This window comes from Rhyacophila brunnea, unplaced genomic scaffold (genome assembly GCF_057557595.1).
Source record: "Rhyacophila brunnea isolate RB1 unplaced genomic scaffold, BYU_Rbru_1.0 scaffold_22, whole genome shotgun sequence".
Classification (NCBI taxonomy): Eukaryota; Metazoa; Arthropoda; class Insecta; order Trichoptera; family Rhyacophilidae; genus Rhyacophila; species Rhyacophila brunnea.
In genome coordinates this window covers 35,787,820-35,812,136 of record NW_028232882.1, presented here as the reverse complement: position 1 = coordinate 35,812,136, position 24,317 = coordinate 35,787,820, and the positions used below count along the sequence as shown (strand labels likewise).

At 32.3% G+C, this 24,317-nt stretch overlaps 1 protein-coding gene across 7 annotated transcripts in view; it reads left to right on the top strand.

Annotated features, from left to right (window-relative positions):
- Positions 1-24,317, top strand: part of LOC147070500 (spermatogenesis-associated protein 20) — a 202,961-nt gene that overhangs the window by 64,776 nt on the left and 113,868 nt on the right. The window contains exon 4 of one of the 7 annotated variants that reach the window (XM_085949535.1): positions 5,356-6,770. The exons of the other annotated variants lie outside the window; for them this stretch is intronic. Within the exon in view, the coding sequence (XP_085805661.1) occupies positions 5,356-5,555 (200 nt within the window). The 3' untranslated portion in view covers positions 5,556-6,770. Of the gene's footprint in view, positions 1-5,355; positions 6,771-24,317 lie in introns of those variants that run through there. 7 annotated transcript variants of the gene reach the window in all.

Here is a 24,317-nt window from a genome sequence, read left to right as displayed (position 1 = left end):
AGGCCAGGGTTCGCGAACCTTTTTACGTACGCGTGCCAAAGTAGGGAAAAATAGTTTTTAAGAATTCTATTAAAAAATGATGATGTTCTAGATATCATATCTTAGTGCTAGTAATATAGCTTTATCACTTTTTTCAGTTACGCCATTCATTTCCGTTCACCAATTTTGAAACTGTGCTAGAATTACTACTACCTACCAGCTTCACCAAGGATTATTTGATGCAGTCATTTTTTGTGGGTAGAAATGAAATCGTTTGTTAATCTATTAGTTTGATTGGTTATTTACGCATAAATTGACACCAGAATTGCTCCGACCAGATGAGACATTCTCTCGCTGCTGTGGTTTCAAGCATTGTAAATCGATCAAAATTATAGGTTAATGGCGCGGCATTCCCTCCGCCGCCTGGTGAGGTTAGCGCGATAATATTATATGTGACACATAAAGTCTAAGGACCGACCTATGAAATTATATATTTACATTACACGTAATGCTTGTTCTTCAAGAGTATTTGCCTGGTATTTTTTATACAATGCGAACTGTCATTTATTATTATATGTATTTTTCTCTTTTCAAAGCGTGCCATTCAAAATCATCTCGCGTGCCGTAGATTCGCCATCACTGTAAGTAGGCTCTTGTGTTTACAATATCAGCTGGTAGAGAATATTTCAATTATGCTGTCTGGGAATTCTTCGCTTTCTCGATGGGTTTGTTGCTTAGATAATTATTTAGTGTTTGCCTCCATATTTATTTATGACATTCTCTTGTGTCAATTTTCGTGAGAGAGGCATTAATAACCAAATTTTCATGTGTGACAATGGAATATTTACATACATTATAATCCGGCAACTAATTGAGTATACTATATGGTTGTGTTCCTTTCTGTAGTACTGTAGTGTAGTGTGTTATGAGTTATAAGTCAGTGGCGTATGAAGAGTGCCGATGCGTGTATAATCCAGCCATGTTATGGTTTTATTTGGAAATAATTCCCCATAGGACACTTGTGAGTCTTTGTATGAAACGTACGTATGTACGTTGAAAATGCGTAGTATTAGTGCCGAGTAATAACATACTACAAATCAACAGTCGTACATGCTGTGCTACGGCCGCCATTTTGGAAAATAGCGGACAATTTTCAGTATTTACTCATATCTAATAAACGGCTGAAATATCGAAAAATATTTCCAATCAAAATTGAAGATAATTTAAAAATACACATTTTTATTTTGAACAATTTTTGTCGTATCTACAACGGTTGCTGAGTTTTATGTTATACAACGACTGGATGAATGGGGATTTTAATGTTTTACGCTTTAAGGAGTGGGGCGTGGACACTTAGCCGGTTCTCACATCTAAACTCGCCTCGTCTGCCACACAGCCATAAATAAAATCTTCCAAGAGCGTCGATCCGGTGTTGCATATGATGACCGCGCACATCAACCTAGCGACAGTCGCACGTAACCTTCGAAACGTATAGATATGTTGGATGCGTCGATCGGCGAGTCGGTATAGGAATGACCAATTTGTATGTGTTTGTATGCGTCGTGGCATGTTCGACTTGCAGCCCGAGAAGAACTTGTCGATTGCAACTTCAAACACTTTCAAACTAAAAAGTCGTATTAGACCAATCCAGTTCCATTTGACAACGTGTGTTTTTTTGAATAAAGATGACGTCACATCGACGTATTCAACACGTTGCAGGCAAGACGAGTTTTGATGTAAGAGCCGGCTTATACAAACAAAGCTGATAAAACTTGAAGCTCTTGAAATGAGTGTGTACAGAAGTATGATCTGTATTAGCTGGAAAAACAAAATTACGAATGTTGAATTGATGTCGAGGATGTGAACAGCCAAGAAATTGGCATAATTCGCTTATCTCATGTTACATCCTGAGAAATGGCAACTTACGCCGCTTATTATTCAAGGGAAGATGAATAACGTCCTGGATCAAGACTGGTTTGAACTCTGCACTCCATTTCTGTTAAGAGCAGTGAAAGACAGGGAAAACATAGACGAAATCATCGATGACAACAGATAGCGAATATGGCACAAAAAGAAGAAAAGTGAAAGTCTCGAACAAATATTTAAATTTAATATACTATAGGTTAATAACTAGTAATACATTATCAAATATACCCGAGTCGAACTGAACTTTCCACAGTACAGTGATAGTAATATTACGTTCTCACCTTTTGGATACATCGCATTTTCTCTCTCTTACCCTCATGAAAGACGTATGGACGTTAGGAAATTACTATGTGTATTGGTATAAGCTCTTCTTACGTGTGGGAGTTTATGCGCTAATGAAAATCGCTGCAGTAGGTTTTTGCCCATTTTCTTTCACATGCGTACGTCTCTGAAAGTAGGTGTTTTTTTTTCTATACAAGTTTCTTAATGTAGATACAAGTAGAACTTATATAATCGAGATTGGTTTATCAATTTTTTGAAATTTTTAAAATTAAAGTATCACACGAGTTAATCGTTGTATTTCCGTCCAGAATTTATTAACACGGTACTTCAGTGAAACGCCAAATAATTTTCAACTATAGGTGCGATGAAATTTCGGACTGGCTGGTAATCGGAGAGCGAAAGTCGAGCTGTGAACACGTCAATTTGTTTTGTGATGGCGATGGGGGAATTAATTCTTAAATCGTGTAAAGATGACTAAAAAACGTTACCCATTTACTTGAAAAAGAAAACATGTTAATGAATATATTATTATTATTAGTAATATAACAATAAACATAACATTAAATAGACGCATGTTGACTTTTTATGACAAATTATCTTTTGTTCTGCACGCGTCATTTGCACAATCTTCGCGTCGCGTAGTCACGATCGTTTTAGACCGTGCCCCAGCTGAAGTATCGCCATAAGTCGAGATCTGTTCGTGCCAAAAAAATTCACCTGCAAATTTTCAAGAATCAAAGTCGAGAGCGTTCTTTTAACAATGTGAGAAATGAGACTATGAAAATTCTTGAAAAATTATCTCGAGAAACGAGAATCAATTTTCTTTATTAATTTATGAGAATTATCGGTCATATTATGCTCTTTAGAAATACATTAACATTTTGTACAAAATATTTTTTGCTTTGTTTTCTCTCTCTACTAAGTTGATTTACCTGTACTTTTTATTCTAAATGTCATGTTGTGAACGTCTTGAATTAATAATTTGTTATGTGATGGATTTGTCTTTTTTAAATAAATAACACTTGTCATAGTAATATGTTGTAGATATACCTATAAGCAGGTGCAGCTTTTATTTATATTAAAGTAGAGTTTAAAAAGATTACTATGGCTAATGATTAAAATAGATGTTATTCATTTCGTATTGCATATTTATTTTTTAGAGAGACATACCTACGTTTATTATTAGATTTTCTTTCAGATCTCTGCGCGTTATTCCTGAAATGCCCCTATTCATACCGCGTTGTTACTCTGGTGAGTGAATTCGTACCGAGTAAGAATGGAGGCCATAATATAACAATAATTAGTGCTTAATTAAATATTTTGTATGTGGATACATTGTCATACTATAATTTAGTTAATAGTTTACGTAGCCACTTCCTCGAATATTTCGCGAGTTTCACATTGTTTAGCAACAATATTGTACCCGAAAACCAAATATTCTCAAAATGTATTATTAGATCGCGGCTTGGCGGATAATTTTATTACATCGCCGGGCCCTCCATTGACAAAGTCTCCCAACATGTTTTTGTGTTTAATTTTCCTTAATAACTTAGTTGATAAGATCGTAAAGCAATTTAGGCGAGTCGCTGTGTTTTTGGGAAACTCATTTCGTTTTTCTTTTGGCGTTTTATCATCCTCTCCCTGCATAGTTTCTGAGCAAATTGGACGCCGAATTATTTATTCATAAAAGAAAATTGACTTGCTAATGTTGTTTCTTTGACAATGGAAAAGAATGAGGTGCATAGGCGGGGTTGGAAATTGATTTTAAACTACATTAATTCAGTGCCCTATTGAATGTTTTCCCATCTTCATAGTTGATGGAGTGCAATCAAAGTCTATAGTCTATGGCAGGAGTGGCTACACTTTTTTATTCTAGGATCGACTAGTTGAAAAAATAATTTATGGCGATCTACTGATATCACTTGTAATTATATCATGCGAGAACAATAAATACCCATTTTTATAATTCAAATACTTATGTATTTTGAAAACAGATATTTTATACATATAAAAAAATAATGATACAGAAACATCGAATTAACGACAATAATATACTTAAGTAATATTATTATGTCTTTCACTTATATAAAAATTAAGTAGGTAGGTACACATTAACACAATTTACCTGTATATCGAATATTAGAAATGTTGTAGTAGCCAAGTAACATGCAACCCTTCGCCAGGAAACATACTTAAAATAAATTCTATACAATGTGAATTATCATTTTAATTACATCAATAATCATATCACACCAAATTGCATCGCACAGCCATGTATTTTAAAATTTAAATATTCCTCGAGGAAACTAGCGCCTTTTTTACAATTCGAGCAAATGTGTGGTTTGTGTTTTTCTTACTTAACTGGTCGACAGCGGGGTCTCAGGCTAGAGCCCTGTCAGACCCCCCATGGCTGTTGTTGTATAATGCAATGATAACTGATAAAAGTGGGTACTGTTTCCTCATTTTTACATAAAGTAATAAACCCAACATGATTCCCAACCATCGCAGGAACTCCATCAGTCGTTACCGATACTAGTTTATGAATAGGAAATCGAGTACGATTAATATACGACTTAAATGCATTAAATATATCTTCTCTTTTAGATCGTTCCTCCATTCGTAAAACTGTTAATAATTCTTCTGAAACAAACATGTCTTTAAAAACCAATCGAATAAAAACGCATAGTTGTGCAATATCCGTGTAATCCACCGACTCGTCAAATTGCAAGGATATGAATTTACATTTATTTTATTAATGTTTTCCTGTAGAATTTCTTCCAAGTTCTCATCACTTGTGTTCTTCGCATGAGTGTATTTCTTGATAATGGTATGTAAGAGAAGAGATGAGAACTAGCGGATTTTAAGAGCTGGAACTTCGAATAGTTTTCACTCGTTCGAATAAGAAATAGTAAAATATATTATTATGTCCGCGATCGACCAAAAATACCTTCGCGATCGACGCACTGGCCATCCCTGGTCTATAGTGTAGTGTAGACCATGGATAAACATTATATCGATTGTCAATGTTTTATCTTTTACCTATCTAAATACATAGGTTTCATCGTTACGCTATGCTATGTTACACGAACTAATTTTATATATTATCATATCCTGTATTTATTGTTACCAATGAATTACTTAATAAATGTTGTTTCTCCCTATTTTCAGGTAAGGAAATTTCTATCGTCCACTACTACAGGCGTGGGTTAGGTAAGATTTTTTTAATGTCAAAATCTTTTATTTATTTCCACGTATGTAGGTACATAGTTTTAAAAAAATGCCACGAACCAGTAACAGGTAGTATGTTTAAGTTTACCAGGTTCAAAAAGTTGTGTTTAGACTTTATTTTTAGGATACCATGGGAATGAATCGCGAAGTTTTGGAACAAACTCGGGTATTCCCCAAGGTTAAAATCTTGGTCGAATTTTATTTTAAAGTTAAGTTTTATCTCATTCTTCTTGTTTGCTATTCGTAAATGATCTAAATCTTTTTTGAACTATTGAAAGCCCACCATGCTCTGCAATGATCTAGATGCCATTTCGGAATGTTCTAACGAAACGGTTAACTGTCAAACCGAGCTGTGATACTGGGCTCAATTTTTGACATTTATGATCAGTATAGTCTGGCAAATCATCATGAATAGAGTCACGCTTGAACAACGCTACCAAATAATCCGAATTTACTTAGAAAATCAGTCATCGAGTCAGCATCTTGTTACCGCTGTTTTAACCGCAAAATTGCGTTCAGCGACAAGGCTCATTTTTGGCTTAACGAGTTTATTAATAAGCAAATGTTATATATTTTTTATGAACTAACTGTGTAATGTTTGTGGACGTATTACACATGTTAAAACTAAAATTTGTTGAGATCCTGGTGCTATATAAGAATCAGTGTTAATACGTCCTATTGTTTATACTTTGATTTAATCATACCCATTATGGTCACACATATTACCTAACAATAATTTGAAATAATACTTAATCGATCCGGAATGAGTTGTGTATTCAAATCTCATTTTAACAATAATTTGAAATAATACTTAATCGATCCGGAATGAGTTGTGTATTCAAATTTCATTTTAACAATAATTTGAAATAATACTTAATCGATCCGGAATGAGTTGTGTATTCAAATCTCATTTTAACAATAATTTGAAATAATACTTAATCGATCCGGAATGAGTTGTGTATTCAAATCTCATTTGGTTTATTTTTTTCTCTCTTATCACTCTTAATAATTAAGATATTAATAATTACTAGCTGAGCCAGCTGGCTCTCGCCAGTCTGTCTCGCTAGTAATTATTATTGCATGTTGTTGAATTAATCCTTATATTTTTGTGTGAATGAAATTTTATTTAGAAACTTGCAGTTTTCTGCAGTGGAAAAAGCGTACTGACAAAATAGTTACTTATTGTTTTTATGCAGAGGTGCCACTGTTAATTTATAATAATACATGAAATGTGTTCGATTAGCAAAGTAATATGTAGGCTTAGGATTTTTAGATGGTAAAAAATGAATAATAGGTACCTAAAATATGTAGATATAATTGGAAAATATGTTATTGAAATTTCATAATTTTTTGCTAAAAAAACAAAAATAGGCGCTAAAAATTTAAGTAAGTAGATACGAGTATTACAATAAATCATATATTTTCAACAGTTTAATTTATTATTTATTTACAAACAGAAAATGCTTTATAAATAATAATAAATAATGCTTCAAATTTACGAAAGTGAATCTTTGACGATTTGTAACAAATTTTTATACATGGAAAAACTTCTTTCCACTTATACAGATGTTATTATTGCGTATGTAAATGAAACTATTTCTGAAGTAGAAAAAATTGAAACATCTGAGGCATCTGATGGATTTTCCAAAACAGCTTTAATATTATGCAGCGTTTGAAGTCCAGTATTTTTATTAAAAACACTATTTAATTGTGTACTTATTTTTATTCCAATTGGTCCAGGAACATTTCTTATGTAAGCAGCAGTAACATTAATTTGCTCCACTAGTGACTTTGCAGATGATTGTAACATTTCAATTGTGTTTACTAGTGTTATTGTGTAAATAAATTTTGTGTTTATGAGAAAATATGTGCTTAAACCTAACATATGTAAAAATATGTAATTATCCAAAAATATTTAAAAATAGATGCTAACAAATAGGGCTTAAATGTTTCAAAATTGTCTGAAACAGATGATTATTTTTGATATTTTGTTGTAGGGCCTAAATGCCTAAATACCTAAGAATACTAAGCCTAGTAATAATATGTAATACATACACTGCAGGATTAAGTAGTATTATTATTGATGTGTTATGAAAAATATGTATATTATGTCCAATAATATATATCAATAAATATTCCAAATTAAATAAATCTGAATAATGAAATTATTTTATAGCAAAAATCCATTTACGTTTTTCCCAAAATCTTTTATTTTATGGCAGTAATTTCAACTTACCTGGTTACCTGTTGTAATAACTAACCTGTTTTGTTACTGTCTATTAGAAACACTACGCTAATATTATCAAATACGCGTAAAATATCAAAACACGTAATAAAATGGCGAATGAGTAGATATAATATTTTATGAGGGTTCAAAAGTGTCCCCCCCTGTCACGTACCGCCACTGCTCGCGTAATAAATTTATTTTCCATGACAATTTCTGAAAGATGAACTCTACCCTACTACCTCACCGTACATTATCGTTAGTTTAATTCATATTTTTAAATAAAAGACACCGTCGCTTAATACGACAAATATATCATATAGTATATTCATTATTTTTGAAGTTATACTTCTTTAGGCGCGTTTGGGAAATCAGATCAGAGTGTATTTTTGGCGTGTGACATGTAACACATTTTTTCACACGAAAAAAAACGCACTCGATTGGATTCGAACCACCGATTGTTCGGTTATCAACCGAACGCACTACCTTTACGCCAGAGTATGATACTCCAATCGTGACGATTATACAGTATAATATTATAGTTTATAATTGTTCCGTTGCCTAGGCAGCGAATTTGTTATTGTCGGCCATTTGCAATTCCTTACGTAAACAAATTATTAAACGTGATAGTGGCAGTTGTTACTTTAAAAATAAAAAGAACCATAAATAATTATATAATTTAGTACTCGTAATATAAGTTAAAGTGTATAGAAATAAACCAACGGCGTTCCAATAAGCGGTCCCTTTTCTTGAGTTTGTAATTTAACAAGATAATTAAGAGCTAGTCGAAGGATCTATGTTATCACAAGTTTTGTTTTTGTTTTGTTACGCCAAATAAGTATAACTTCTAACGCGCGTACATAAGTACACACACCGATTTAAAAAAAATATATAAATCATTTATAAAAAAGTGCGAATTTAATTTTTTCATTGCATTGTAGCGCTCACGTGACGTTTATCAAAATACAACAACTTATCGCTGTAATCCAGTCTAGACTTTTGATTTATATTATTTATTTTTTCGTTGTTCTATTTTCAAATTCCAAAACATTTTTTTTGTTCATAGTATCTGATAATGACTAATGGTTTTTCGAGAAGGTATTGTGAAGATGGGAAAAACCTAAGCGATTGTAATTAATTATTGTACTAATTTTAGCGATAGTATTAATACAATGAGCTTAAACTGGGTAATTAATCATTGATTATAACTTCAATAATCTTTTGTCACTTTAAGATAATCTTTAGGTCATGATGCTCGCGATATTTTTTTGTTGCGCAAGTTTACGTAGGTATTTTCCGTTTATGCTACATCTAGGGTTATATTAATATCTGTATATATCTACCGTGCCAGACACTTAGGCCCAACGCAGACTATAGTGGAAATAGTCTTTAGTCACATTAGTCTTTGTCGTAAATAAATTGAGACAAAATAGTTTTGACTAGCACATATGCATAAGTCAAATCAGTCATTAGACTACGACAAATTTCTTAGTATGTCACCCAGGTTGCCGCAATGAGTATCGTAGTATTACGTAACGAATATTCAGATATTATATAGTCTAGTGGTGGAAGGGTGGAGGTAGGCTGTGGAGGTCCAACATAAACAGTGGATAGTAAACTTTGTCAGTATTACTTATTTATTTTCGTTGAATTGAGAATACACATTGCAGATGGTGATGGTTAGTTTTTAAAATTCAATTAAACCTTGCGTAAGCTAAATCATAATATAGTCATTACATCTATAACATATTTAACACTATATCTGATTTATTGGCATACTTTTAGATATTTTATCGACAGAAGCCGAGCCATTATTATAATATATGCTTTTACTATAAGTATATATTATTAGATTTGACTAAGTAGTATAGTAGAAGAATTATGAATGAAAACCGTTAATAAAACTGACAATTTGTGCACAGTTGTTACAGATGCATAACGAAATTATTTAAGTGTGATTTTGAAAAGCTTCACATTTTACTATGTGTATGTACTTTGTACTAATTGTGTCATTCTTACATATTGTCGTTAGAAAGGTTTAATCTCAATACATTGGTAACATTTCCTAGCAGTCTCCATAAGCGATAACTGATATTGTTTGTTTGTATGGCCGATATTACGTCTGCAAGGGCTCTTGTGAGATTTACTTAGACCTGTGATTCCAAACCTTTTGTACTTTGTGGAATCCTTGGAACATTTTATATAATATGTGAAATCAAGGAACCATTAACTAGCCGAAAAAATAAAAAAAATATACTTACCAGTAAAGCAGTGGGCGGTGAGAGACAAAGTGCCCTTTGGCAGGCCTTTATGTTGACAAAAGCGTTGTCTCTTATCATTTTAAATCTTAAAGTAAACACTGTATTAGCGCTGCAGGCGAAACATTCGATGGGATAATTAATTTAACATACATTTTGTCCAAAGCTATTGAGCAAACGCATAAACACACATTTAACAATATATAGTATACTAATAAATTATTTCTATGCTATACTGTGTTGCCAACCGTACTATGATTATAGTACAATACTATAATTTTAATTCCGCGAAAAATGTAAGATACTACAATTTTACACAAAATATGCCAAAAATACTTTTTACGGAATTAATTCCTGTGCTATAGTTTTTTTTTCAGAAATACTATGATATTAAAATTTACACCTTTGTAGAGAGGTGCTATAGTTAGCTTAGAAAAAGATGGCATCACTGCTGTGCTATAATTATAACGTTATCATTCAAATTTTAAACACTGACAGAAATAAAATGCACAGTGCGTGGTAGGCGGTGGCTTTCATTACTGATAATTTTATTTAAAACATATCACAGAAGCGTGAAGTTCGATAGTTTTGACAGAAAATATGACGTAGTAAGAGCGACGCCGAGCGAGAGAAAACGATGCAATAGGCTGAATAGGCTTCGTGTCAGAGTAGTCGGAAATAATAACGGTAACACTAATTAAAATTGACCTATGTAATTTGTGCGCAGTAGACAAAATCGCAATCTGTGCAATTTCAAAGTTAAGGTGTAAACTTTAACATAGGTACCTACTTCATCATTTAAAAAGTGAAACCTTTTTGAAGTTATACTTCTTTTGAGGCGTTTGGTAGAGAGTGAAATTGAGAGCCGTTACGCAAGTAATTGACAGTATGAAGTTAGCTGCGAATCAGTTAGCTGTATACGAACGCAAGTTTGATAGTAGAATTCCGTTGGGAACGAATTTATTATTGTTGGCCAAAATAAAATAAAAACAACGTAAAATAATTATATAATTTATTTAGTGATATAAGTTACAGTGTACAGAAACAAACCAGCGGCACTTCAATAAGCGGCCCTGAAGCGACAGATCTGAAACATGACGTCTCGCGCAATGATGTGATCATAGCCGACCATAGATAGTGACCATAGACTAAGGAGTATGGATTATTTTGCTTGATGAAATACCTATATTGTGAATTGTACTCCTTTTTCAATGTGATTAGCTGTCAAAACTAAGCTAACTTATATTTTTAAGTGTGATAGGTACGTTACCTTTGTTTGGTATTATTTAGTTTATGTGAAAACTATTTTCTAATTGTTTGAATATTTTTGGTTGATGTGAATTTTGACTAACGCGGTGTGCGATTATTTTGTTTTGTTACGCCAAATAAGTATAACTTCCAACGCGCGTACATAAGTACACGCAATTTTTTTATACCTATTACTAAATTTGTTTCAAGTGGTAGCTTTTGCAAATTCATGCCTAGCGGAGGGAACCCGATTGGGAATCCCTGACTTAGACGGAAGCATTACTTGAATGCTGAGATACCGGTGCGGCCTTGTTCTCATAATTTTCAATATCTACTCAGTAGCCTTTTCTCTGGATAATATTTATTTTATATATATGACACATTTATATAACCATATTTATATCTGTATATATATGATATGTATGTTATTCCGCAAACTGTAGCCAATCGTAATTTCATACGGACATGTGATGGAAAAATAACTTTATTTTCTCCGGGTCAGCTCATGTGTGTTATTTCTTTTTCGACATATTGGAATTATTGTTGATCTGTGGTCCGCAGTGTATTATTTACTGCATGAAATAATATATCACCACAAAATACTTCCATCAGCTCTATGTCATAATCATCGTCAGCCTGTTGTTAATATTGATGACCATCTTTTGTAATTTTGAGTCAAGGTTTAGGCAATAAGTATTAACCCTGATTCGTAGGTGTCAGGATCTCTCCAAATTTTAGTTATAATGTACTTGCACTTTCAATAAATTATTAAACGTTTTTTTTTAATTCACCGCATAATTCACAAGCTATCAAAATGTAACATTCTACATTTTGATAGCTTGTGATACATATCTAATTATAAGAAAAAATCTTTGAAAAAATACGTCGCCCGATGGGACTTTAACTCGTATTGACTGGATTCGCGGCAATGTACTTTGATAGAAAAAAAATCCATGTATCCATGTACGATGTGTACATACATATTTAAAAAAAATGTTTACTAGAAACAGGACTCTTAAACATTATTTCTGTTATGACATTTGAAATTATTTACCAAGCACATGAAGCATTGTTAGGTTGGTAAACTCCACAAATATAAGAACACACAGTTGCCAACGGTGGACATTTTTTATATTCACTTACACTAGTTATAGTAGGTTTTACACACATTTTATATGATTTTTGAAGTTATACCTACTTATTTTGGCGCGTTTCGGAAATCAGATCAGAGTGTATTTTTGGCGTGTGACATGTAACACATAATTTATTTTTTCACACGAAAAAAAAAACGCTCTCGATTGGATTCGAACGACCGATTGTTCGGTTTTCAGCCGAACGCACTACCTTTACGCCACAGTATGATACTGAAATCGTGACGATTATACAGCATAATATTATAGTTTAGAATTGTTCCATTGCCTAGGCAGTGAATTTATTATTGTCTGCCATTTGCAATGCCTTACGTAAACAAACGATTAAACGTCAGAGTGACAGTTGGTACTTTAAAAATAAAAACAACGAGAAACCATTATATAATTTAGTAATATAAGTTAAAGTGTATAGAAATAAACCAACGGCGTTCCAATAAGCGGTCCTTTTTCTTGAGTGTGTAATTTAACAAGATAATCAAGAGGTAGCCAAAGAATCTAGTTTATCACAAGTTTTGTTTTTGTTTTTTTACGCCAAAGAAGTATAACTTCTAACGCGCGTACATAAGTATACACACCAATTTTTTTTGTTCAATTTGATACATGTATGCGTTATTTATACTTATAGAAGAAGGTTTTTTCAATATATTTGGTAATTTTAATTATTTCGATATTTTTTAAAAATGTGTTTGGAAAATTCTAGATGAAATTGTCAAATTGACTAATATACATATAAAAAGATAAATTTAGTACGGTATCTATCTACTCATTGTTTATGAGGGATTTGATTTTATATGCAGTTCTTTTATTATTGCAATTTTGGAATGATTAATTGGCTCCGTGCCATAAAAAGCTACCTCTAATGTTTGACTGTGGGATATAAGCAACTTAAGTTTTTAGCGCGCGTAGACAGAGCGAAAGAATTATATTTATAAGGACTATTTTTTTCTATTATTAAGTTAAGACTATTCTAAAGACTTTAATGTTTAGAATAATCAAATATGCCATCTTCACTGGTATTGTTAATTGAATTGTTTTAAATGTCAAAAGAGTGGTTTTGCGCATTGTCTCTGCTGCCTACAACGTTTCGAGGTCTATGCTCATGTTAAAATGTAGAAGTTGTTTCGTACATTACGGGAGCAGACATGTAAACCAGCCCTGTCAATTTTGATACCTTAACATAAAACAATTTAACGTTGTAAGACTATATTGTTAATTCAATATAAACAATAATCAAATATGCATAATTTTTAAAACACTTATGAGAAAATATATTATAACCAATAGAAAAAATCTTTAAAAAACACCCCACCCCGCAGGAATCGAACTATTGGCTTTTATATATTTTCTCAGAAGTATTTTCAAAATTATGTATGTTCAATAATTAGAATGTTACATTCTTAAATCTTGTGAATTATTCGTTGAATAAAAAAAATAGTTAAAAAAAAATATTAGCAAGATCAAGTAAGTTACAACAAAAAATCTTGGAGTGATCCGCGACGTCGGTTATTAATTATTAAAGTAATACCTACTTTGCTTTAAAAATAGAAAAGCCGATCGCCAATAGTAGCTCAATTTGGAAAGCGCTTCAGTGAGTATTAAAAGCCATTAGTTAAAATTTGTCGCAATTAAGTATGGCGCCTTAAGCACAGTAGTCTATGTGCATAGGCGCGATACCCGAGAGATGCAGGTTCGATTGTCTTACTTTTTTCAAAAAGATTTTTTTCTATTGGTTATAATATATTTTCTCTGAAGTGTTTTCAAAGTTATGTATGTTCAATAATTAGAATGTTACATTCTTAAATCTTGTGAATTATTCGTTGAATAAAAAAATGCTTAGTTAATTATTAATCAAATAATCTTACACAACCTTGTATCAAAAAGCAAGACAAAAACAATGAAATTGTTTGAAAATTATCGTTTCTCACAAATAAATAATATATTTCTTTTACATATTACATAAATAATATATTACAGAAAAGGGGTCCGCAATTCATAAAAGTTTGCTTAAATCTGACATATTGGTTTTGTTTTTTCTTCCTACCTGATAGACTCGTTACTCATCCTGCAAGCTCAGGTTATATAGGGAGAGTGGCAGGTATTGTATATATACATACCTGAGGATTTACCATTGCAGGTGAGCTTGTAGGCGGTCGGTTCGTTGATATGAAATTTATTTTTTGCAATCCTGTATGAGCAGGAAATTGAAAACTACGGCTTCTACTTTTATACGATTTGCTCACTATGAGAAAACTATTGATGTTATACATAGTTGTGTATATTATATGTTCTGTGTGTGACGTTGTACTTATATGAGACGTAATTAACTTTCATCTAAATAGTGTGTTATAATGATGCAGTATATGCCAGAAGTGTTCAGTCCAGCATCTAGGAATGCGAACCAAGTACCTAAGTGAACCACGAAAAATATGCAGATTTGCTTTCCGTTTTGATACTGGAATTTGAAAACAGGTTACGAGATTCTCGAAGATATTCAATAGTCTCCTCCATTATTTATGAAGACGTTCGTTTATTTGAGAATGGTATGATGTTTTAGATTTATTTTCTGTGACATTCTGTGAAAATTTTCCTTTTATTTTTCCTGAACCCGAGAAAACACTTCTGCGGACTATCTATGGGTGTAAAAATAATTTTAACATATTACTATTAAATTCTAATGGATTTATGTTTTGTACTATTCCATTTGAGTTATTTTTTTGCAATCCGGGTTTCGCTTTTCGGCATCTTCAAGCACTGTGTACACTTACCAATAGGCAAATGCACACTGACAACGAATACTATTAACTCTAACTTATATAAAAATCAATACAATAAAGTAGGTGAAAACTTTATCTTCTATCTATTCAGTCAGGGATCACAATAAAAAAAATATATAAAAAACAAATTATGCATAGTTGGTGTTTGTAAAAAAACCCCTACCTTATCAATAATAATACACTCGATAAGCGTATATATATATAACGTCAAACCTAATAATAGATCATTAGTAATTATAAACAATAAAAATACTACACTAAAGAGGTGTAAAATCGTCCATTCTGGGAACAATGGTAACGTATTGGGAATTAATGGAATTACCTAATGAGATATAAGTATCTATGATATCAGTCTATAAAAGTTATTAGTTAAACAATTAATATTCAATTATATTCTTACATGATACCTACTTTTTATTTTTAAATGTAACACATCCAAAAATAAACCCTGCTAATATATATATATATATATTTATATACACACGTATACATACCTACATCCAAATACATACATATAAATGTTGTATATCAATAAGTACCATTGACCATATTATGGTATCGCATGTAAACTATCATATAGAATATAGATTATAGGATATAGCAATGGGCTATTAGGAAAGCTAAGTTGATCATTCAAGATAGGTAGGATCTGCAACTGTGCTCTATTCATATCTATTATACAGGTTGACATCTATATGCATTAGGTCATCTTCAAGTGTTTTTGCAATGTATTTATCCAATACGTCCATCTCAGAGCGCGATGCAGAACCATACTATGGACGTAAGTCCCTAAAATACGCGTCAATAAAGGCCAATATCGGCAACTTAGATTGCGTCGCCCACAGTATCCATAGATACTAATAAGTACGTCATATAAAATTGCAACGAACTTCAAAGTTATTCTTTCTAATGTTAATGTCTTGCAATTGTAAAATACGTTCACCTTAAATTTGCATCGAAGCTTTTATATCATTTGAACTTTTTCTAGTGGAACTTTTTGCATGTAAAACTTACGTCTAGTTGAATATCGACCGATATTGAACTTGCAGTTCAAATAAAGGCTGTCACTGAGTAGAGGTACCTATGCAAGATCCCCGTTGGGTAGAATTATTTTACTTGAAAACTTTTGCTTGGAAACGTGAGATAGTTTTCACAAAATTGGCAGAGAGCACTGCAGTTTTTAAAGTTTGGATACTTTCGTTGCATTGCACTAAAAAACGTTTTTTGTCTCAAGAAATGTGAAAAATCAGTTAGACATATTCGGGACATGTACAACTCTTTGCAGTTTACGAGTATGTGATCTATTTCAAATCATATTTCACATTTAAATGATAGTCTTTATTTTTACTGTGAACGGTAATTAGCCACTCGCCTAACCCAACAGGTCCGTGCTTTAATTAAACGCTGATTGAAAAATAACATATTATAATTCTTGGCAGATACGCATATACGTATATCTGTATTAATATAACTTCCATTGTGGATGTCCATTGTCCATATGCTCTGTTTAGACGTGTAATTGTATGTACATGGTAATTTATCCCAATGTCACGTTCCGTTTTCCGATCATAAGGCGCAAATGCTATAGAAAGCGGCGTGACGATGGACAGACAATTTCACCTAAATACAATGTAAATTATGTTCACCGAGAGTCTGTTGAATATTCCTTTCACGCCGTTCGCCTTTTTGTTATTGGTTATATCGATCTGAAATTTTCATCAATTGATTATTCGTTTTCGATTTCCGGAGAGAAGTATTAAAGAATATTCCATCGATCACACTTTTCGAGATAATTAAAACAAAACATTTCACGTCGTGAACCATTTCAATTGTGCATGCCATGTACGTAAGTCTTTTTTCGAAGACAATTTCCCATCCTTTCCACTTCGCATTAGGGGAGTAAGGGGGAATTGGAGCCTACTAAAGAAATTGTTGAAAAAAATTAACAAAATGTTCTAATCGCTTATTATTAAGACTTGAAATGAGTCCTTTGGTTACATAGTAATAATATTACTGCAATTTCCACTGCAAAATTTTATAACTAAGGTACAAAAAAAACGTTTTCCCAAAAAAAACCTTTGGCTCCAATTACCCCACATATGGGGTGATGAGAGCCAAAAGTTTACCAAAAATTTAATGGGGGGTTCATATTTTAATCGACACTTTTGACATCTCTCTTACTCTAGACGTGAACGTATGTATAGGGTTGTGTAACGAGCTGTATGGCATGTTGCACCATGAATATATATATATTTTAAAGATATTTTAAATATTCTGGCAATCATTTTTTTCTAATTATTGTTGGTGGAAATGAAGGGTTTATGACGCCACGTTTTAGTTAAACGAATCGGGTTTTGGTTCGCATAATACTCGCGGTCATGTCTTCGCGTTGCTTGTCTGCTTAATTGAAAGAACACGTTTATGCTTTCAAGTGGATTATAATATAACGCAATATATGACGTATTTGAGGGGTTAACAGCACGACATGAATAAGTCCACGGGCGACACTTTTGAGATAAGTATTAGAAGCTTTGTTAAAAATTATTATAATTAAACGATATTCGCGGAAATATTATTTAATTTAATAAATCGAGCAGAATTTGAATCTCACTTTGAATTTTAATTTTTAAACAAATAAATGCCTTCAAATCTGAGCGGATTTTTTTAAGAAATTCACAAAACATGCTAGGTATATTATATTATGGGTAATTTAATTCGATTTAAAAACTCAAAACCTGTCTATAGTATTTTTTCAACATTTTCTTATCAGATGGAGCATATGGACATCACAATTTGAAGGTATTATTAACCACGCTCGGAAATAGACATGCCGGAATGTATAAGAAATTATCATGTTAATTATACTATTTTCCATTCGAAACGGAACCCTGTAAATTTTAAGGGGTTCGGTTCCGACTCTATTTTCAGCTCTGATGTTAAGTTGAGAATAATTTACTACTAATCTGAGTTTTGTTTAAATGTGGACTTATTCAAATCGTGATTTGACCCCCTCATATGGCAGTATATTAATATAATTAGTTAGTTTGTTGAAACTCATAATTATTATTATAATGCTGAGTAGCAGTATTTATTATTATGTTCTTAGTTGGATGATTAACCTTCCAAGCGCCGCAGGGGTGGAAGTTCACCGTGATGATGATAATTATTATTTATTATTAGTACCTACCTACGTAGAGAGAACAAGACACGCGGTTGGCTGTAGGCGGCAAGGCATTCCGTGGTAACTGTATGATTATTAGACTGAATATTAAAATCTATAGTGGAATAATTTGAATGATGTTTTAACGTGGGACTTGTCTATAGTTATTAGGGATTTAGCCTATAATCTATATTTTAATAGATTTTGGCTCTATCTATGAATCAAAGTGGGTATTGTTATTGTCATGATTTTAAAATTATAAAAAAATGGCTGTTGGTGGCGCTTTTCGCAGTGGACTGTATGAATTGAAGGATGATGAGCCCGGATCTTGGGGTGAGGGTGATTTTTTAGAATGCCAGACACTGACCCTTTTGATGATTTATGATGGCTCCGTGGTATGGTTGCACTGTCACTGCGCGGTATTGTTTGTTTTAAGTCACCCGGTGCGCGCACTTGACGTTACGCAGTTTTATGGATGATAATTATATTGATGAATGGTGATGATTGATTATATGAGTGATGATAGCCTGTATCACTGCTTGCCAGGTATTCAGAAGTATCCGACGGTCCCACTATATCAAGCTGACGAACTACTTCTGAATCAGTCTGTATTATTGAGTCAATCACTAAGCGATGGAAAGCTATTGGATTGAATTATGACCGTAACTCCGCACTTGCCTGGTCTTGTGAAAATACCAAAGATTTTGGAGGTGGGTGGGGAAATAAGGAATAAATGCGAATAAAAATGGCTCAACCAGGCTGTTAATTTTAGCAGAATTATGTAGGAAAAATCGGCAGCTTAATCAATAAATTACACAATACCCTACAATGCGATACACGTGGATTCGTGTCCCACACGATTAAAGATTTTTTCAAGAATTATTTTATTATGTATTTATCTGCGGTTGTTACAAGTTAAGTGTATTTCAAGTTTGAAGATAACGATAAAAACTGCGATTAGTTTATATTGAGTTGATATAAGATTGTATTTATCATATTAAATTATGGAACATGATATGATTTCATTTATTGATATATCTACCTCTGCAGGTACTGCCACCTTCACAGTAGCTACGGTATTATGTGGATCATGGCCCCCACAAAGGAGGTTTGACAGGGCTCTAGCCTGGGCGCCTGGGCTCTGGGGGAGGGGGGCGTGGTGGGTTGACCTGATAATTGAGATAAACACACACCACAAATTTTCCCTACTGCGGAAAAAAGTCGCTTGCTGCGCTATTTTATTTGTGGAGTTTTAAAATTTTAAAATGTTTAGTTGTGTGATGCAATTTTTGATTGTTGTGTATCGATATTCGACAACTCCATGATTCAAATGGATTTATTCAACAATATAAAAAAAATCGCTAAAATACACAGAATACCTTTAATTTTACCTGAAACAACATTTAGAAAACGATTCTGTAAAAAGTCCCACTGCCTTTAACCCTAGCGATAGGTAGGGGGGCCCGCTTCAAGATGTGGGGGTCATGATGTGAACATAATATAAAAGTATATATATATATATTGAAAAAAGACGCGTTGTAATTATTATATATTTCAGCCCTTCAATAAATATTTTATAAAATTGTTAACTTTTTATTTATATGAACAAGGCTTAACGGATCGTTTCATGACAAGTGGACAGCCTCAATACAACTATAAAATATGTTTTCTTACTTTTGAAATATAAACGAAAAATTCACGTTTAAATTTCGTTTCGAAGATTTTGTACGAAATATAAAATGTATTTTTTTTTGTTCGCTTTCAAAAACCAATTTAACTCTTTCCGGCATTTTCGTCCTGAATTTAATAAGCAAATTCCATCGCGCGATGTAACTAAAGATATGATATACGCTTATCAAGTATCTCTCTATTAAAATTATTATTTCACTTTGCATATTTTCAATACTGCGGTAGATTGGGAAAATTGATTTTAAATTTAAAAAATGCCCTTTTTAAAGCTTCACTTGTGAAAAAAAATGATTAGGTAAATTTTATATTTTATCCCACTATTATACTACATATTAGGATACAAATATTTCATATTCAACATTTGTATAGATAGAGGACGGTGTTTTTACAACGTTTTTGTTAGCTCGTATTCTTGTTTGTCCCCGTGGTTGTTTGTCCAGTACAAATCTTGCAATCGATTTTTAACTAACTTCCCGACTAGCTAGACATTTGAAACTTTTAGAATATATCAGAACACGATGCCAATGCATTCATTTAATACCTTTAACCATCTTTAAGCAGAATTGAATTCATTTCCAGTTAATTCTGTTTTGTATGAAAATTTATTTCGGCAGAAATCCGTAACCCAATCCACTATTATTGGTTGCTACAGAGGTGGTCCTAGCAACTAAATTATTAATATTTACTTGCGTTACTATGAAAATCAAAATGACATTTCAGTATTCTATATTTGTTTGTTTGTTTGTTGCAAAATAGCAAAAAAATGATTGTTGGCAATTGCCGTATTTGTCCTAAATTATTCATACATAGAATTGTCAAGCTTATATGATTCAGCAGAAAATTAAAAAAACGTGGTATATAAAAGGTTCTTTTTATCTTGTAATTATTATATTTATTTTATTAACTCATTTGGTGCTAACACCGCGACTGGCGTGTTTGGAGTAATTGGCCATTAGATATAATTATCATGTTATTTAAATGTGGTAATTAAAAGGTTAGCAGTGATTGTGTTTTAAACATCGATTTTTATGAAGTTTAAACTTCATTTGATTAACATAAATCTAAACTATAATTATTATTTCGAATAAAAATGGAAAATTGTGCTTGTCTTATTGGGAACAATTAAATAATGTTTAATTGTAGATATATTATTTTATTTATTTAATGCATCTATGGTTTTAAAGTTATCCAATATTTTCAAACACAAAATTAATACAGTTACCATTAACTTCTGACTTACCTAGTTGTATCATTTTGTGGAGAAGGGAATGTAGAATCATATTTAATAGCTATTTCAAAAAAATCTAGTTATAATATTGAGAGGTGGCGATAATAATATGTACTTACCTTAAATATTGATATGTGTAATGTGTTATTTTTTAGTTATTATAGCAATAGTAATATTTACTAATGTATACATATGATGCAAAATTTAATGCTATGAATATTGCAATGCAAGTTTCCCGTTAAAATAAAATTTGCTTTTAACCCTGACCTCGTGCAATTAAATCAACAGTAGGCACAAACCGAGCGGGGGGATTATTGAAAATTGCATTGTGTTTGCAGCCCTGCCGGTTAATTATTTCGGCATTATAAGCCGAAGTCTGCCTTTCACCCGTTTGCTAATAATAACAGCCTGGTAGTGCTCACCTGTAAAAGCTTTGTGGATTCAACATCAGCAGCATTTTGTGCATGCTGTTTACCAAATTGTGTAATCCTGAAAGCGTCTAGATTCTGAGAATTTTAACATTGCTAAATAAACACGTATTTGACGGTATACATACAATGATGGCAGGCAGTGATAACATGCTCTTTGCAAGGAAAATAAATAATAATATGGAACCGTCACAGACACATTCGAGTACATATTATTGAAACCATTGAAGAAATCTTGAACTGAATATGGTCTATCACTGTAGCCTTCCCTTATGGAATTAAGTGATTTTATAAAGCTTGTGTCTTTCTGTGATCGGTTCACTACCTACTGTAATTGGTGGTATCCATGGATGACTGTTAAGGTGAATGCGCCACCCACCAGAAGCACCTAACGGAAAAATACGTTTAAAACTTTTTTTGATTATTAATAAATACGTATGTAGGTATCTAAATCATAAAAAGACAAATATTTAAAATCAAATCGAGTGCTTAAAGTCAAACAACGTTATCTGAAAAGTGTTTTTTTTGAGATAACGTTATTTTACATTTATGGCTACATGATAGTCAAACAACGTTATGTTTATATTTTCTAATTTCTTATTAAATCGTCAGTAAAGTGTAACGCTAACTACATAAGTTACCCTTGTTTTCATATTTTTTTAAAACTATCCCTATAAATTTTAACATCATCATAAGCAAGATAAATGTACAATACACAATAAATTATAAAATATTAACATTAGGTTTTAAATAAACCTTTCCCTTGTTGAGTTACAAGAATCTAAAATAACGATTTTTGGCTCTCCTGTAAAGTTGCACTTTTGTAGATGGTGTTGTTTGACACTAAGCCCTCGAAATATAAACAATTAAAACTTTATAAGATTTGAATCCGTTAAAAGATGCAATCTTATTGCTACATAATATTTTATCGTCATGTTTATTATTAAAATTTAGTTTAAATTTTCTCTAATTCATTGAAATGATTTTTGACTAATTCATAGTTTTAATGTATTTCACCAAGTTTTTCTTAGCTCGTATTCTTGTTTGTCCGGTGGTTGTTTATCCAGTACAAATCTTGCAATCGATTTTTAACTGACTTCCCGACTAGCTAGACATTTGAAACTATTAGAATATATCAGAACACGATGCCAATGCATTCTTTTAATACCTTTAGCCATCTTTAAGCAGAATTGAATTCATTTCCAGTTAATTCTGTTTTGTATGAAAATTTATTTCGGAAGAAATCCGTAACCCAATCCACTATTATTGGTTGCTACAGAGGTGGTCCTAGCAACTAAATTATTAATATTTACGTGCGTTACTATGAAAATCAAAATGACATTTCAGTATTCTATATTTGTTTGTTTGTTTGTTGCAAAATAGCAAAAAAATGATTGTTGGCAATTGCCGTATTTGTCCTAAATTATTCATACATAGAATTGTCAAGCTTATATGATTCAGCAGAAAATTAAAAAACGTGGTATATAAAAGGTTTTTTTTATCTTGTAATTATTATATTTATTTTATTAACTCATTTGGTGCTAACACCGCGACTGACGTGTTTGGAGTAATTGGCCATTAGATATAATTATCATGTTATTTAAATGTGGTAATTAAAAGGTTAGCAGTGATTGTGTTTTAAACATCGATTTTTATGAAGAAAAATGTGTATGTGTAACTCGAAAATATTTTTTTTTATATCAAATCAAAAATGTCTTCAGCTTTCAGTTTTCCGATTGAGGCCTCTGATAGGCGGCGCATTTACCTTAACGTGTCCGATCATGTAGTCATGGGCGTACGGTTCGATGGTCTGGAAAAATTAGTGTCGTTTGTCAACGCGTGTTTGGACCCAGAGCATAGATCTAAAAGGTTTAACAATCATCCATTTCTCGTAAAAATACATTTAATACGAAAACATCATGCGTAGAATACCATATTTTGGTTTGTTATTTTTCTCGCTCTGATTAATTACGCTGGTAGCCAAGAGATAAAGCTCTCGAACCTGGTGTGGGTATTCTGTTTTCTGCATTGGCGAGTGGTGGAGGTAGGCTGTTAAGTGCCGACATAAATAGTGCACACTAAACTTTGACAGTCATATTTATTTGTTTTCATTAAACTAAGAATACAATTTGCAGATTTTGCAGGTTAGTTTTAAAAAATTAAATAAACCCTGCCTGAACTAAATCATAATAGTTGAGGTATGCAATGGGCAATCCGACATATATTATTACAGATAGATTGGTGGTTAGTTTTTTTTTTAATTCATTAAGCCCTGCCTAACTAACCTAACGGTCTACCTCCACCCTTCACCACTGGTTTGCTGTGAGCATGGTAACAAATCCCGGCGACTTCACCAAAGGCTTTTTTTATGTATTGTTTGTAAAATAGATTTTCAAAAAAAAGTGACACCACCGCGTTCTGCAGATAATCGTATTCTACTAGAGCTTTCTAAAGCCAATGCAAAATAAGTCAATAAAGTAAATTTTATTAAATCTTGCGGCACACCGGTTGAAAAGCTTTACTTCAATGTGTTTAGCAATGATCTTGCAAATTTTACATATCTTCAAAAGGTTTTTCAAATTAATTGTCGATACTGGTTGAGAACCACCGGTTTCAGCTGTGGTGCAAAACTGATTTAAGTTATAATGTGAACTTTTCCAGAATTGAAAATGTTAACGCTGCGTTGAAAGAAATTTATGGGTTATTTTATACCCCCTTATCTACGACATATTAACGACATTT